General features: G+C 39.3%; 1 protein-coding gene across 2 annotated transcripts in view; it reads right to left on the reverse strand.

Annotated features, from left to right (window-relative positions):
- The window catches only part of SLIT2 (slit guidance ligand 2), a 391877-nt gene that overhangs the window by 373442 nt on the left and 1109 nt on the right, over positions 1–17326 (reverse strand). For both annotated transcript variants that reach the window (XM_069744688.1, XM_069744689.1), the window contains exons 2-3: positions 15096–15167; positions 14037–14108 (exon numbers count right to left, since the gene is read on the reverse strand). In XM_069744688.1, the coding sequence (XP_069600789.1) occupies positions 14037–14108; positions 15096–15167 (144 nt within the window). The remainder of the gene's footprint in view (positions 1–14036; positions 14109–15095; positions 15168–17326) is intronic.

Consider the following 17326-nt stretch of genomic DNA (forward strand, 5'->3'; position numbering starts at 1 on the left):
CCAGAGTTATAACCTCATAAAAGGACAGTGGTCAGAATTGTAAAAATTGGCCCGGTCATTAATGTGCAAACCACCCTCGGGGCTTAAGGGGTTAAGGCCATCAAATTCAGCCTTGCATGCTTAAAAGGAAAGTGGAAATCATCTTTGGGTGGCATGGACCAAATTGCCATCAAGTGGAAAAATTTCAAATATTCAATACCAGTGATCCTGTAGGGTGTGTTTTTCATTTTGTTGAGCATTTTGAGTAATCTGTATTTTTTAAGCAGTTATTGCAGGATAGAGAGATTAATAATATTACTTTCCAGGTTCCAAGTTACCTACAATTCTTTATGTCCCTTTTTTGAGGTATAAGACCATCCAGTAACATTTTATAGTCCTATGCATGTGGCAGATCACAACAAAATCGATGAGAACAACCAACAAGTGTAATAAGAAACGAGGGTGAAACAAGATGGGATTTCATCATGCCCAATCTTTTATTGAGATGGAAGAAAACCTGCTGCCAGAAAGGTCTGGTATCTGCTTGTCTCTTTCCTCCCACTAAAAGTTCTCCTACAATTGGGGTAAAACGGGAACATAGCTGACTAGATCTCGGTCAATAGCTATATGAATTCTATTACCACCTCCTTTGTGCATTTTTTGTGCATTTGATGAACTTTCGACTTCTAGCCACATTGGAATAACCCGCTATTCCAAAGGATCAATTAGCAGCTAAGAAAAACCTCACTACAATGTATGGTCACTTTGGTAATTGAAAATATGGTTCAACAAGGAATGTCACAAGTCCGTTAAGAAAAAGGAGAAAAAAATACTTATAAATAACAAGCTACAAATAAAACACTATTCCATAAACTGCTGGAAAGCAACAGGTTCCTCTGGAAGAAAACAGATGGAAGAAAGTCTCAGGTCAGTGCATTAATAAAGACACTTGTAAGGAGAACATAAGGGGTAGAATTGCTGGCAGACATTGTCCAGGCCACTTTATTTGACTGACCTGCCTATGTGTGAAACACATGAGAAAGTGCTAGAAGCTTAACTCCTGCACAGTACAATAACGAACAGCAGGAGATATGCCGCATATCAACAAGGACAGTGCACTCTCTGAAATTCTAATTACCTGACAACATGCCTGCCTCATGAACTGTAAAATATGGAAAAATACACAACTGGGAAACAGATTATAAGGAGACGTCTCAGGGAAGGGTACAGCTTTATAGTCAGTATGATGTAGAGCACTGCGAGTATGGAATTCCATTCAAGATGAAAATTTTATGTTTCAGAATTACAAATGCCTAAAATCACGTGATATTTAATGGATTGACCCAGCCAAAACTCTGGGTAGGAAAATATATATTTCTCAAACCATTGGTGTGCTTTTGGTGCTTAGAATCCATATTTTTACAAAACTACCTCTACCCTTTTGGAGTCCACAAAGCTGCACTGTACCAAGGTTCATAAAGAAATATAGAATATTATTACATATTTCCTAGCAGGATTATAGAGTGAATTAGATTTAAGTATTTATTGTAATTCATTCCTAGTCAAGTGAATAAGCCTGAGCTGCAATACAAGACAAGACTACGGACAAGAGAAGCATTGGAGAAAGCCCACCATACACAGTAGATACTGTAGCTGTTGGTCAAAAGATCATCCAACTGTCAGCTATCTGTCTATGAAACAGCTGCTACCAGACACCTCTAGCAGTGGCTTATCTCCTGGAGAACAAAAGAATCAGTCTGTTGAAATCCAACATGCTAGATACTTCTCTCCCCTGATGTCATCTGTTGGAGGAAAGTCAAGAGGCTCCCCCATACAAATTAAGGCGCCTATACATATTTGACTAATGTTCGCTGAATCCACCGATATCGATGGGTTCAGCCAATGGTCTAATATGTATGAGGGTGCCAGCCAATGACTGTCGGGGGAGATGTTGATCATGCACGTCCGACTTCGAACTGCCGATTGCATTGTTCTTCCCGAGATAAGACACAGACACATTAAGACCCCTTTAAACATTTGACTTAGGGTACCGTCACACAGTGCCATTTTGATCGCTACGACGGTACGATTCGTGACGTTCCAGCGATATCCATACGATATCGCTGTGTCTGACACGCAGCAGCGATCAGGGACCCTGCTGAGAATCGTACGTCGTAGCAGATCGTTTGGAACATTCTTTCGTCGCTGGATCTCCCGCTGTCATCGCTGGATCGGTGTGTGTGACACCGATTCAGCGATGCGTTCGCTTGTAACCAGGGTAAACATCGGGTTACTAAGCGCAGGGCCGCGCTTAGTAACCCGTTGTTTACCCTGGTTACCATCCTAAAAGTAAAAAAAACAAACGGTTCATACTTACCTTCGGCTGTCTGTCCCTCGGCGCTGTGCTTTCCTGCACTCACTGTGAGTACAGCGGCCGGAAAGCAGAGCGGTGACGTCACCGCTGTGCTTTCCGGCCGCTGTGCTCACAGCCAGTACAGAGAAGCACAGCGCCGGGGACAGACAGCCGAAGGTAAGTATGAAGCATTTGTTTTTTTTACTTTTAGGATGGTAACCAGGGTAAACATCGGGTTACTAAGCGCGGCCCTGCGCTTAATAACCCGATGTTTACCCTGGTTACCGGCATCGTTGGTCGCTGGAGAGCGGTCTGTGTGACAGCTCTCCAGCGACCACACAACGATTTACCAACGATCACGGCCAGGTCGTATCGCTGGTCGTGATCGTTGGTATATCGTATAGTGTGACGGTACCCTAATGTCGACTGAACCCATTGATACAGTTGGATTCGGTCAATAGTCTAATATGCATTGGGGCACCATCAAACTGATGGTCAGAAGAGATGTCGATCTCACATGTCTGATTTCGGACTGCCGATCACATTGTTCTCCCTGAGATAAGCCACTGGCCAACATGTCACACAGGCCGCAAGTGCTCCTGTGTGTGTGGGAGTGTCAACAGAGATGGCTGCCAGCTCAACAATCTGCCGAAGCATAGTTACGCCAAGAGCCATCTATTGTGTTTGGCCAACCTTAGACTGTTAGCTGATCTGGGGTTCAACTAACATTAGTCTTATGTATATGGAGGTCTTTATTTTAAACAAGCCCCTTAACATTTTTAATGATCAGTCTTATATCTTTAAGGTATTTGCCTGTAATGAATCCATCATGTACTGTAATTGCAAGAAGTTGTGCTGCTGATGTACGGGGGAATTCACCAAACTGAATGGGGCTAATGAACATGTTTATTCTTACGTATGACTTTTTTTTCTGTGATGCGGACAAGTATATGAACAGGGTTAAAAAAATCCCATTTGCATTTTTGGAAATTACATGTTTGCAGATTTGATGACTATTTTGGAACAGGACCTGCTCACACATCTCATCAAATTTTGTAAGTTTGAACAGGAGTCTAAGGTCCAGAAGGACAATGACTTATCATGAAGTTTATTATGGTGTCATGACAGTCAGTAAAACCAAGATTGGTGGTAGCTCTGCTGTAGTGGCCCTTCTAACAGGTTGGAACAACTGCTTTTATACATGAATTAACATGACGTTAACCCACCTTACTTAATACTTAATATACAAAAAAGAGTGATACTGCATTTCTTATGCCTTTAATTTGAACCTTGGTTGGAGTGAATGTCCAACGTAACATTGAAAAGTCAACCTTATGCCTAGTTCATATTTAAGCTCTATGCTGAGAACTTTGTTGGGGTTTCTGTCTTAATCCTCGTAAAACAGTTAGGCCGCCGTCACACATGCGAGTTTTACGGACGTAAGAGCGCAGAATCTACGTCCGTAAAACTCGCAAAAAATACGGCACAATTATTCTCTATGCCCCTGCTCCTATTTGCCGTATTTTACTGATCAGTATTATACGGCTTTCTACGGCCGTACAAAATCGCAGCATGCTGCGTTTGTCACCGTACTGCGCAAGAAATACGCCAATGAAAGTCTATGGAAGCGTGAAAAATACGGATTACACACGGACAAGCAGTGTGACTTGCGAGAAATACGCAGCGCTGTTAGAGAGAAAAGCCGGTAATTCAGTGCGGTGTACAGTAAAATCACACTGACAGCTTACAGTAGAATAGGTAGAATAAATGTGTACACATAGAATAGGTATATATATATATATATGTCAGTGAGACACATATATGTATATATATTAATATTTATTCCAGCGCTAGACAGCTTGAAAGCCGGTAATTCAATTACCGGCTTTTTCCTTCTCCTTCCTAAAACCCGACATGATTTGAGACATGGTTTACATACAGTAAACCATGTCTTCTCTCCATTTTTTTTGCAGATTCCACACTACTAATGTCAGTAGTGTGTATCTGCAAAATTTGGCCGTTCTAGCTCTTAAAATAAAGGGTTAAATGGCGGAAAAAATTGGCGTGGGCTCCCGCGCAATTTTCTCCGCCAGAGTAGTAAAGCCAGTGACTGAGGGCAGATATTAATAGCCTGGAGAGGGTCCATGGTTATTGGCCCCCCCCTGGCTAAAAATATCTGCCCCCAGCCACCCCAGAAAAGGCACATCTGGAAGATGCGCCTATTCTGGCACTTGGCCACTCTCTTCCCATTCCCGTGTAGCGGTGGGATATGGGGTAATGAAGGGTTAATGCCACCTTGCTATTGTAAGGTGACATTAAGCCTAATTAATAATGGAGAGGCGTCAATTATGACACCTATCCATTATTAATCCAATACTAGTAAAGGGTTAAATAAAACACAAACACATTTTTTAAAATTATTTTAATGAAATAAAAACAATGGTTGTTGCAGTATTTTATTCAACGCCCAATCCAGTCACTGAAGACCCTCGTTCTGTGAGTAAAAAAACATAATAAACCAACAATATACTTACCCTCCGCAGATCTGTAACGTCCAACGATGTAAATCCTTCTGAAGGGGTTAAAACATTTTGCAGCAAGGAGCTGTGCTAATGCAGGCTGCTCCTCGCTGCAAAACCCCAGGGAATGAGGCTAAAAATAGATCAATGATCTATATTTAGCTTTATTTGCGGTGAGGCGCCCTCTGCTGGCTGTTCATAGATCGTGGGAAATTACCTAGAAAGCCAGGGAGCTTTCTAGGTAATTTCCCACGATCTATGAACAGCCAGCAGAGGGCGCCTCACCGCAAATAAAGCTAAATATAGATCATTGATCTATTTTTAGCCTCATTCCCTGGGGTTTTGCAGCGAGGAGCAGCCTGCATTAGCACAGCTCCTTGCTGCAAAATGTTTTAACCCCTTCAGAAGGATTTACATCGTTGGACGTTACAGATCTGCGGAGGGTAAGTATATTGTTGGTTTATTATGTTTTTTTACTCACAGAACGAGGGTCTTCAGTGACTGGATTGGGCGTTGAATAAAATACTGCAACAACCATTGTTTTTATTTCATTAAAATAATTTTAAAAAATGTGTTTGTGTTTTATTTAACCCTTTACTAGTATTGGATTAATAATGGATAGGTGTCATAATTGACGCCTCTCTATTATTAATTAGGCTTAATGTCACCTTACAATAGCAAGGTGGCATTAACCCTTCATTACCCCATATCCCACCGCTACACGGGAATGGGAAGAGAGTGGCCAAGTGCCAGAATAGGCGCATCTTCCAGATGTGCCTTTTCTGGGGTGGCTGGGGGCAGATATTTTTAGCCAGGGGGGGCCAATAACCATGGACCCTCTCCAGGCTATTAATATCTGCCCTCAGTCACTGGCTTTACTACTCTGGCGGAGAAAATTGCGCGGGAGCCCACACCAATTTTTTCCGCCATTTAACCCTTTATTTTAAGAGCTAGAACGGCCAAATTTTGCAGATACACACTACTGACATTAGTAGTGTGGAATCTGCAAAAAAAATGGAGAGAAGACATGGTTTACTGTATGTAAACCATGTCTCAAATCATGTCGGGTTTTAGGAAGGAGAAGGAAAAAGCCGGTAATTGAATTACCGGCTTTCAAGCTGTCTAGCGCTGGAATAAATATTAATATATATATACATATATGTGTCTCACTGACATATATATATATATATACCTATTCTATGTGTACACATTTATTCTACCTATTCTACTGTAAGCTGTCAGTGTGATTTTACTGTACACCGCACTGAATTACCGGCTTTTCTCTCTAATATATGTGTCTACTGACATATATATATATATATATATATATATATATATATATATATATATAGACAGTATATATATATTTTCTTTTCTTTTTGGGACACATGGATCACTTCTATAGCGGTATGTTGGTTTTGCTAGCCTGCGAGAAAACCACGCAGTACGGATGCCATACGGATTACATACGGAGGATGCCATGCGCAAAAAACGCTGACACACCCTGCCTACGGAGGAGCTACGGACCACTTTTTTCGGGACTTTTCAGTGTATTACGGCCGTAATATACGGACCGTATTGTTTTACGCTGTATGTGACGCCGGCCTTACAGATGGAATTTTGACAGTCCAAAAAAAAAAGTCAGGAAAATAGGGCAGATGGAGTCACTGGACTCCATTTCGCCTCTGCTTTAAGTGGACACAAAAGCTTGGTAGTCCGCTATGCCTAGAATAACAGACAACTACGAAACATAGGCTAAAAAGAGTGGCATCATCTGCCCCATTTTACTGAATTCTACTGAACAAAGGATACCATTGGGGGTTCCCTCTTAAGGCTGGCTGATAGTGGATTAAGACAAAAAAATGACAGAAAGCTCAATACAAGTATAAACATTTGCCTTATAAGGCCCAGCTGTAGCCAAAAATCCAGATAAAAGAAGTAACACGGTAAAACACTGTCATCAGGAGCATGCAAACATCTGAAGTAAGGACTGATAGTGTGCAGATTTAGTTACGGCTGAGGGCAAATTCATAAATCAATGCTCATTGGAACACAGATAATCTACGGGTAGATAAAACAGCTCAGACACATCTATACCTACAGCACAAGCCACTGAGATATGGGCTCTCTGCTGTTCTGACCAGATTGAGAAAAACTCCGACAACAGACCATTCAGAGCTAACATGACAAAATTCCCCTCAAGCATAACGCACCCCTATGTGAGATAGTGTGTTTTGAAAACGAAAAGTTTAAGGAATTTGCCACACAGACTGTTGTGTGAACACAGAATAAAATGGAAAACTTAAAAAATAAATGTATTTTAAATACTAAAGTATTGTGTAGAATATTGACATAATAATTCAGAATCAGAAGTATATACCTTGTTAGGGGTCGAGTTCCCACCTCTGCACAAGGGGAATCTCAGGCTATCTCCGCTATGGTCTCCCATTCTTCTCCTGCCGCAGTGGAGTCTGCTCAGCGGAGACGTCGGTCCCAGCATCTCGCTCAGTCTGACTCTGTGCAAAGCGTTACTGCTGCCTTTTCAGCTTCTGCCATTGTAGCCAGTACTGGGCAGCGGCAAGAACGTTTTTGGGACTAAGTCCTACTTTTCCCCTTCTGAGCATGCCCACTGTAAGATCTCTCTTTGGAGATCAAGGGTCACATGCTCAGATACTGCAGCAAATCCCATTGGTCCTGTAGGAACGTCCTGAAGGTGCTCAACTTCTGTGGCAGCCTCCCATTGGTCCTGGGAAGGTCCTGTACTTGCTGCAGCTATAAAAGGTTTGCATGGCCGCACGGCCATGCGCTAGTGTACATTTGCAAACGTGTGTGTGTTGATGAGTGCAAGTTGTTCTTTAAACATCCCCTGCCTTGTGTATGACTGCTCGCAAAAGGTGGATGTCTGCTGTCTAGCGCCCGACTAAAGGTACCTTCACACTAAACGACGCTGCAGCGATCCAGACAACGATCCCGATTGCTGCAGCATCGCTGTTTGGTCGCTGGAGAGCTGTCACACAGACCGCTCTCCAGCGACCAACGATGCCGGTAACCAGGGTAAACATTGGGTTACTAAGCGCAGGGCCGCACTTAGTAACCCGATGTTTTCCCTGGATAGCATCCTAAAAGTAAAAAAAACAAAAACGCTTCATACTTACCTACCGCTGTCTGTCCCCGGCGCTGTGCTTCTCTGCTCTGGCTGTGAGCACAGCGGCCGGAAAGCAAAGCGGTGACGTCACCGCTCTGCTTTCCGGCCGCTGTGCTCACAGTGAGTGCAGGAAAGCACAGCGCCGAGGGACAGACAGCGGTAGGTAAGTATGAAGCGTTTGTTTTTTTTACTTTTAGGATGGTGTCCAGGGTAAACATCAGGTTACTAAGCGCGGCCCTGCGCTTAGTAACCCGATGTTTACCCTGGTTACCAGGGAAGACATAGCTGAATCGGTGTCACACACGCCGATTCAGCGATGTCAGCGGGAGAGCCAGCGACCAAAGAAAGGTCTGGCCCTCTAGCCCCGACCACCGACATCACAGCAGGATTCTGATCGCTGCTGTGTGTCAAACTAAACGATATCGCTAGCGAGGACGCTGCAACGTCACGGATCGCTAGCGATATCGTTTAGTGTGAAGGTACCTTAAGTTATCAACATTAAAACATACGATACAGCGTCTATTGCTGTGACCGCCAGTGCGGTGCCGTGCGCTAATAGAGCGCTTCTCTAACCCAAGTCTGGGTGGTTGGTGGCGTCCGCCAATGCGGCACTGCTCGCACTCTTGTGCTTTAATTTACTATTATTTGTTATAGTCTGACACCCAGTAGCGGTGTCGAGTGCAAGTGGTCTAGAGGAACTCTATTCCCGAGACTTGGGATTGAGTTCTGTGACTCCTTGCTTGCGCTCTTTGTGTGGTACCGCGACCCTGTGATGTAACAGAGTTCGCTTCCACCGCCATATAGTGCCGCCATTTGCCAGCAGCAGGTTCTTTCCTGCATGGTGGACCCCGAGCTGCGAACGCACCAAATATCATCTCACTATTTACTCAGTGCGTTCCGCCAGTCCTAACATACCGTATACTGTATGTACATATACTGTATCTAAACATACAAAATACATGATTCCCTATTTCACAATTTGCTTCAACACAAGAGCCCGTGCTTTCATTTTTCCAACCTTCAACAAGTTTCATGTTCTATACTGCAATCTTTGATACCATTATAAAACTCTATTTTAAGAAAATGATCTTAGGGTGAATAACAGTAGACATAAAGAAACTTCTCAACGTAAAAATGACCAAATCGGAATGTTATTTTATTATTTAGGGAAGGAAATCCATATTGTAGCAGATGTCCTTTAGGTCTACTTCAATTTTTGTCCATAATGGGTGTTGATTGATAATAATAATAATAATTTTTATTTCTATAGTGTCAACATATTACGCAGTACTTTAAAATTCAGAGGGGACTTGTGCAAACCAAATAAGACATGAGGAAAAAGTGAGGAAACAAAAAAGTTCTTGTTGTGTATGGTCCAACCATTAGTATAAGATATACTGGCATTCAAATAACACTGCATGAACCAGTTGCCAGACACTGTGTGTACAGATACATACAGCTAACGAGTATGAGGAAGAGAGAACACGGGATAGTTAGATTAGTGGGTTGAGGTGATAGGCCAGTCTAAAGAATGTGTTTTTAAAGCATGCTTGAAACTGTGGATACTGGGAATTACCAAGATTTTTTTTTGAGTACTGCATTCAAAAAAACTGGTGCAGCACGAGAAAAGTCCTGGAAATGGGAGTGAGAGGTTCAAATTACAGAGGATGTTAGTCTTAGGTCATTAGTGGAATCCAGTAGACAGGTAGGGTGGTAGATAGAGATGAAGGAGTACTATAAAGAGCTTGACCAATATGATCTGTGCTCGTTTAGAGGTCAATGCAATCATTAGGGGAAGAATGATCTTTAATTTGATCCTTCAGTTTACATAGAGTTTGCATCACTGAGGTCCTGGGTTGAAATCCCATCAAGAGCAACATCTGTAAAAAGTTTGTATGCTCTCCCGCATTTGCGTGGGTTTACTTTGGTTTCTCTTTTTTCCTCCCTTATTCCAAAGACATACTGTTAGGGAATTTAGATTCTGAGCCCCAATGGTGACAGTGATGATGTCTGTAATGCACTGAGGAACATAATGGCACTATATAACCAAGTCAAATTAATAAACATAAAAGTTGCAACTAGCTGATTAATTAGGTTGTTCGTTGGCTGAGCGATGCCACATTTACAAGGCAAATAATCCAGAACAAACTCTCACTCGGTCGATCAGTTAGAGTATAGGGACCTGTAAACATATCGAATTCTGATTGAACCCTTATCTGGATTTACTGATGTTTTCATCAACATTTATTTATGCTTCTCAGAAACAGCTTGGCATTCCTTGGGTATTCTGCATATCTGAACATTACAACATCCAAAGGACCATATGGAACCTATCAGATAAACATCTGTATGTATTTGTATGAAAATGGAGGCATAGCTCCACATAAGTCTACGGGAGTTCTCTTATGTCTTTGTGCAACACGGAACTGTGATCCTATCATATCAATTATCTCTACAGTAAATGTGTCGATTACACCGACGAGTAAAATGGTAAAAAAAGTTGAAACTTTTGACTTTTCAGGATCCATAACTTATTATCCACTATTGCATAGAATGTGAGACTACCATCATTTTATAGACAATCATTTTGGATATGTCATACTTAAATTTACCCTGCAACTATTTAGCATATGATTAGTTATGCAGATTCTTGTTATGTAAATTTTAAATTTTATTATTTTGTCAGAATTTTGAAATTACACCTTTGGCTCCCAACACTGCCTGAATCCTTGTTTTTTCCAGACTCATTTGCACTCATCAGAGCCTAGTCTGTTGACTTTCTACTGTCCACTTTTTGTACTTTTTTGCAATCTTGAGCAGAAGCTTCTTATGATGATATTAAAGTCAAGGCTTCTTCACTTTCTTTCAGGCCACCATTCCAGACTTATGTAACATGCATCGCACGGTGCTTACATGGAGGTCTGTGGTCTCACTATTAAGAAGCATGCGAGCCACCTCCACTTGTGATGAGTCGACTTGTTGACACCAATAGTTTGCCTGGGCGTCCACCTCTTGACATTTGAATGGATGGACGGACTTCATTTTGTATTCTTCCAACTGTCATGGCGCTCAAATGGTGCAGTTTGGCAATTTACTTGGTCAAGAGACTGCTATCGATGAGCTGGATAATGCTGTTTCTCTTTTCTTGGGAAATCTTCTTTATGGCTGCTCCTTGATTTGAACCACTGCCTTTTCACTTGGGAATCAACCTAATAACACATTGAACTATTAGGGAATGAGAAAACAGGTAATTGTAGTATACTGGAAGAAAAAGATTTTTCCACCACCAGGAGTAAAACAGTAATAATGCAGTGACATGACAAGAATCTACATAACTAACCATATGCTAAATAGCTGCAAGTCAAATTTATGTTTTGAGATAGCCAAGAGGATTGTCTATAAAATTATGGTAGTCTCACGTTCGAAACGGTAGTGGATGGTGAGAAAAGGAGCCTGAAAGTTAAAAGTTCAAAACATTGTTAAGGTACTGTCACACTCAGCAACTTTGCAACGAGAACGACAACAATCTGTGACGTTGCAGCGTCCTGGATAGCGATCTCATTGTGTTTGACACGCAGCAGCGATCAGGATCCCACTGTTATATCGCTGGTCGGAGCTAGAAGTCCAGAACTTTATTTCGTCGCTAGATCGACGTGTATCGTCATGTTTGACATCAAAAGCAATGACGCCAGCAACGTTTTACATGGAGCGAGAATGATAAGTGAGTCGCCGTTACGTCACTGGATCGCTCCTGCATCGTTCTGGAGTTGCTGTGTTTGACGTCTCTACAGCGACCTAAACAGCGACGCTGCAGCGATCTAGTTTAGGTCGGATCGTTTTCTATATCGCTGCAGCGTCGCTGAGTGTGGCGGTACCTTTACCCTTTTTTTAGTCAGTGAACATTGTTGGCCATATTGAGATAACATTGAGAAGTTTACATCATGAAAGACTTTCGATGGGCTTGTTATAAACTACAGAAAACGTGTCATGACTTTTTTTCCTTTTTTCCTTTTTTTTTAAATTTTTGACCTTGTTTTTTACGTCAGCTGAAATATTGTACATGAAATAATGAAGGAAAAATTCTGCTAAGAAACACATAGACACAAACACTGCTGTCCTGATAGCCTTTCATACACTATCTTTTCTGTGATCACACCTTACAGTCGTTTATGGCTCTTATCTGGGACATGGCAGGAATGTCTAAATTTAAACATTGGGTTGTAATAATAATAATAATAATCTTTATTTTTATATAGCGCTAACATATTCCGCAGCGCTTTACACACATTAATGATGTCATTACACAAAACACATTGGGAAAAAACAAAGAAAACTCATCTCTGATAACAATGGCAAGGATTTAAACCTTATTATACAACTATCACAAGTAAATAAAGTGGATAAGGGCTAAAAGTGGGGACTGACAAAACCTATGAAGGTTGATTATTATCTGAAACTACCTAAAAGCACAAAAACACAAGGTTGACCTCTATGTTTAATTATTTTATGATTTAAGGTCTTTTCATGAGATTTCATAAGCATCCAAGCCATATATGTGAGAAAACAATAAAATATCAGCCAAATACTCTACAAGCATACAGACTTGGCTTGACCAAGCATACATTTTGTTTCAGTGGGTAGATGGACACAAGAGATTGTCTCTTGGCAAACAATGGATCATGCATGTTGACATGTCCGATGCTCACCTTCCAGGATACCTGCCAGTATCAGGAGACAGCCAAGAGAACTCCATGGACATAAAGTTTTCAGAGGAACCTGCCAACATTAATGTGATGAACATGGACAGCAAAAAATTTTGGCACATAGTTTCTGGTGGGATCAGCCAATGATCTAAGGCCTCATCCAAATGTCGGTGAATAATGTATGTGTTCTCTCTATGATTTTCTTGGTTATAACACATACCCATTAAAGTCTATGATGCTACTCACATTCCTGTTCTTTTTTTTTGCGCACCATGTGTCCACCCAAAAAAAAAATCACAGCGACAAGTCCATTTTGCTCCTAATATGAGAGCAAAATCACCCATACATTTCTATTTATGCATGAAAAAATCATGAATGGCACTCAAAGAAAATCACTCATGAAAATCTGATGACCAGAACAGACAATGATGAAAATTCAAACCGGCACACAAGTGAAAATCAGTCCTTTTTTATTTTTATGCACGTGAAAAAAAATGGGGCCTAACAGATATAAGGCATGTGTGAGTCCATTCCTCAAAACCTACTAAATTTTCCAAGCAATTATTTTAATTTTCCTACCGAAGGAAGATCATTCAACGTATTTGGCTTTCTACAGTTCAACTCTTGTCATCAAAAGTACCAGAAACCTGACGGCCTCCATTAAGTCAGGATTTGTTGGTATCAATTTGCAAACAGTTCAGGCATAGCTGCCACAGCAATATATATTATGTTTCAACCATAATGCATTTACATCACTTGGACCGTCCATCATTGTTCACGTTGGACCCATAATCAGTGGTTTAAGTCAAATAAGAGGCGGTAAATAAACTGGCTAATCCAGTTTTCCTGCCTAGTTTCTATTAATTAAGAAGGACAATTTCCTGGAAGACTGCCCTCATCCATGCTAGCTATTAACATTTACATAATGTGTACTGAAAGCTCCTAATTATATGGTAGAAGTACTGGCATAGGAAAAGAATAATAATCTGTAATTCCCTGCGCATAATTTCCTAAACAGTTATGTTACTTGGTAGTTGGGAAAAAAATACATTTAAAGACAAATCACTTAATTTTTTTTTTTCCCTACCGGAAAACCTAGATTAAAAAGAAAGCAATGAAATAGCTTTCCTAGCTTAAGCTAAGTCTTTTTTTACACTCTTACATACTGGGGACTTCCAACTTCTAAATTTAAACTTTCTGAATCAGCATTTATGAAGGCAGAACAGTTTACATCCAAATTATGAATTCCCACTTGGATTATTTAATCTCTCTACTTAGGTAAAAGCTTTAAGCGAAAAGAAAAAAAGAAGTTAAGTACGCAAATAGAAAATACGTACAGTCTATCCAGCTCTTTTAAATCTTGAAATGCTCCCCTTTCAATAGTACTAATCTTGTTCTCCATAAGCTGCCTGTAAAAAAAAAAGGAAGAAAGTGAGGACGTGGTTTAATACACCACTAATCAGCAAAGCATTAACATCGCATCAGTCTTTATTCAATGACAAAGGCCTGATTGGCATCATTTTACAGGTTCAACAATTCCCACTTCTAAACTCTAAAATGAAATGTGATGTCAACTTAAATTAAAGACTCGTACAAGAAAAACAAAAATACAAAAGTTTGACAAAATCATTTAGTCATTTTTTTCAATTTTTTTTTATATTTTTGAATATGTGTTTTGGTCTTAAGGACGCAAACATATAATACGACTGGAAGCTAAAGTTAAAAAAATGACAAGGTGAAGTTAAAAAAATTCTACAAAAATCTGTAAGTGGCTACAAATGGAAAGTTGCGCAAAACTATTTAAAAGTAAAAGAAAGATAAATTGAGATTTTTGTTTGGTTAAAAATTTGCAATAAACGCCTCCCGCCATTTATTTTTTTAAAGTTTTCTACTACTAAAAAAAACAACAAACTAGGACATTTTTCATTTTTGGAATTCTAATTTGTCAGCACTTATAGAACTATTTAAAGAGAATGTATACCAGATTTTTTTTTCACTTTTTAATTGAAAGCAATAGTCAGCGGAGATAACACTGAGCAGAATACGCTACATTTCTGTGAAAGTGTTTGAACACAATGACAATTATAACTAATCACTTGCAGATGACAGAAGTTATGTTATTAATAAGCAGAAGTAACTTTTCACAATCCTTCAAGCTGTTTCTAGAATTGAAAAAAAACATGTCATTTCCACACATTACCTAATATCCAGAAACTCACAAAACTATATATTATATTTTTTCAGAATAAATATATCTTTTTTTTCATTAAAAATATTTCTCTCTTTTTTGCTAATTAATCTATTGCGCAATAAACATTTGTCAAAAAGTTTTTCAAAAATATTATAAAAAAGTTTCAGATTTCCAAAGAATACACACGAGGATACGAAATACTCACAAGACACGTAGATGCTTCAGACCCGCAAAATCTGTCTTGGTTATTCTTGTAATATTATTTCCATTCAGATCACTATAAAAATGCAAAAAAAAAAGATTATGAAATATATAAGGGTTTCACATTACAGCATACACACTTTAGTAATGTCTCTATTTTAACTTTTTTTTACTTTTTGGAAAAGTTTAAAACTTTTTTTGGCAAGAGATCAATATTATCTTAAAAAGATAACTAGGTTCCAAACTTCACCTGATAAAGCAACACATTTGGAAACCTTATCTCGAAGAAGGCTCTAAAAGTGTTTTTGAAAAAAAAATAAAAATCTTTGAAGACACCATAAAATAATTTTAGTTAGACATCAAATAACTGTTATCAGCACAGTGCAACCTCTAAGAAACTTTTTTTTTTAAATTAAAAATATATTTAATTGTATGGACTTTGAATTAAAAAAAAATGCTAAAGGAATAATTAAAGTTGTTAAAAGAAAACAAACAAAAAAATTTCCATTAATCGTAAAATCACGCAGCAATAAAAATATTTTTAATAATTTAAGAAGGAAAACAGCAGGAAGGCTGTTTATAGGGTATAATGGCCCGATTTCCTAATATAAACATGACTGGGTTAAGAAAAAAAAAAGTCAGTATCAAGTCTTTGAAGTTCAAAAGATTCTAAACTAGGCAAGGAAAAAAAAAAGTTTAACTCTTGGGATATTTTAAAGGAAATCACCAGCACACTGCTTAAATTAGATAATAAGTGTTATTTTAGCACTTATATAGCGTCTGCACAGTAACACTTTACCTAGTATCTCAGTTCACCATCTCAAATTAACCTTGCCCTCATATGGGCCAGTGCAACTAAACCAAACTCCAAATTAACTCGATTGTCCAAACAAACTTTTAAATCTATTTATTTTTTTTATTTAAAAAGAAAAAAAAGTGAAAAAGCATTTGGGCCATCTGTTTCGGAGTATTTTTGGACAACCCCCACCTTCGCGACACAACAATTATTGCATATTAAATGATCACACCATAATGGATATACAGTTACAATAATCTATATATTGCTTTGGAAATCAACTTTTTTTATGGCCACTGCCTGTCCTTAAACATTGTCTGAATGAGACGGAGATTCCTGATTAGTAGTCTCCTCTACACAGAAGCCCATAAACAAACAAAAAAAAGTTTAGAAGAGGGAAACTTCCCCAGACAATAGCAGCCATGACATATTTTAGTACAATATTATTCAGAGATTATATCTACATGTCAGGACATTCAATAGAATATTTGCCTAAACTTTGACTTGTCAACATCTTAAGAAGAGAGAAGATTCCACCGGTGACTATCTATGAATTGATTGAACCAAGGAAAAATATATCTTTGTTCCGTATTAGCCAGAAGATAGAAAAAATTTTGGAATCAGACTTGTAATTCTTCTCTTTTTGGGGAGTGATTTCCTTGTTCAATCAAAATTATTACAATTTGAGAGCCCTCAGTGGTTTATACCTTTTAATGACTAACTGAAAAGATGGTAACAAATTGCAAGCTTTCGAGACTACTCTTCATCAGGTACTATGCCTGATGAAGAGAACTGAGTAATCTCGAAATCTGTTACCATCTTTTCAGTTAGTCATTAAAAGGTGTCAACCACCTCAAGTTTTAATATTTTTGATTGAACCAAGAAATCCCCCCCCCCCCAAAGAAAGAGAAGAATTACAAGATCTTGAGTCTGATTTCGAAAACTTTTTTTTTAGAATTTGATCTCAGTTTAAGGTTTCCACTTTGGTATTTTTTTACGACATTGTTCAACTGTCAAAGAGAACTTTTTTTTTTGTCCCAAAACAGTATCGTTTAAATCATGGGCAAAAAAAAAAAAAAAAAAAGAAGAAAGTGGCATTTTTCCAGCCAAACCAAGTGATGCTGATAAACCGGACACTTTCTCATTCCCATGATTGACGTCACCGGCACTGTGTAGTGTTCTCTGCCCTTGTGAGATTTAAGTGCTCCAGTAATGTGCTACAGGCAAAAGGCAATGCTTGAAGGATTTACATCTGCGCACACTGGGAAACTGTTTCAGGATGAATGCTCCTGCGTCCCATGGCTGGAGAGAAGTGATGCCACCGTGAAGAGAGAAGGCTATTGCGCCATTTGTTATGTCATGTAGAAATATTGATGATGGTCGAGCTCAAAAAACTGCTGGGACTGTAAAGAGGGAAAGCATGGTTCGCAGTAGGGAAG

Source organism: Ranitomeya imitator, chromosome 1, assembly GCF_032444005.1.
Source record: "Ranitomeya imitator isolate aRanImi1 chromosome 1, aRanImi1.pri, whole genome shotgun sequence".
In the NCBI taxonomy this organism is placed as follows: domain Eukaryota; kingdom Metazoa; phylum Chordata; class Amphibia; order Anura; family Dendrobatidae; genus Ranitomeya; species Ranitomeya imitator.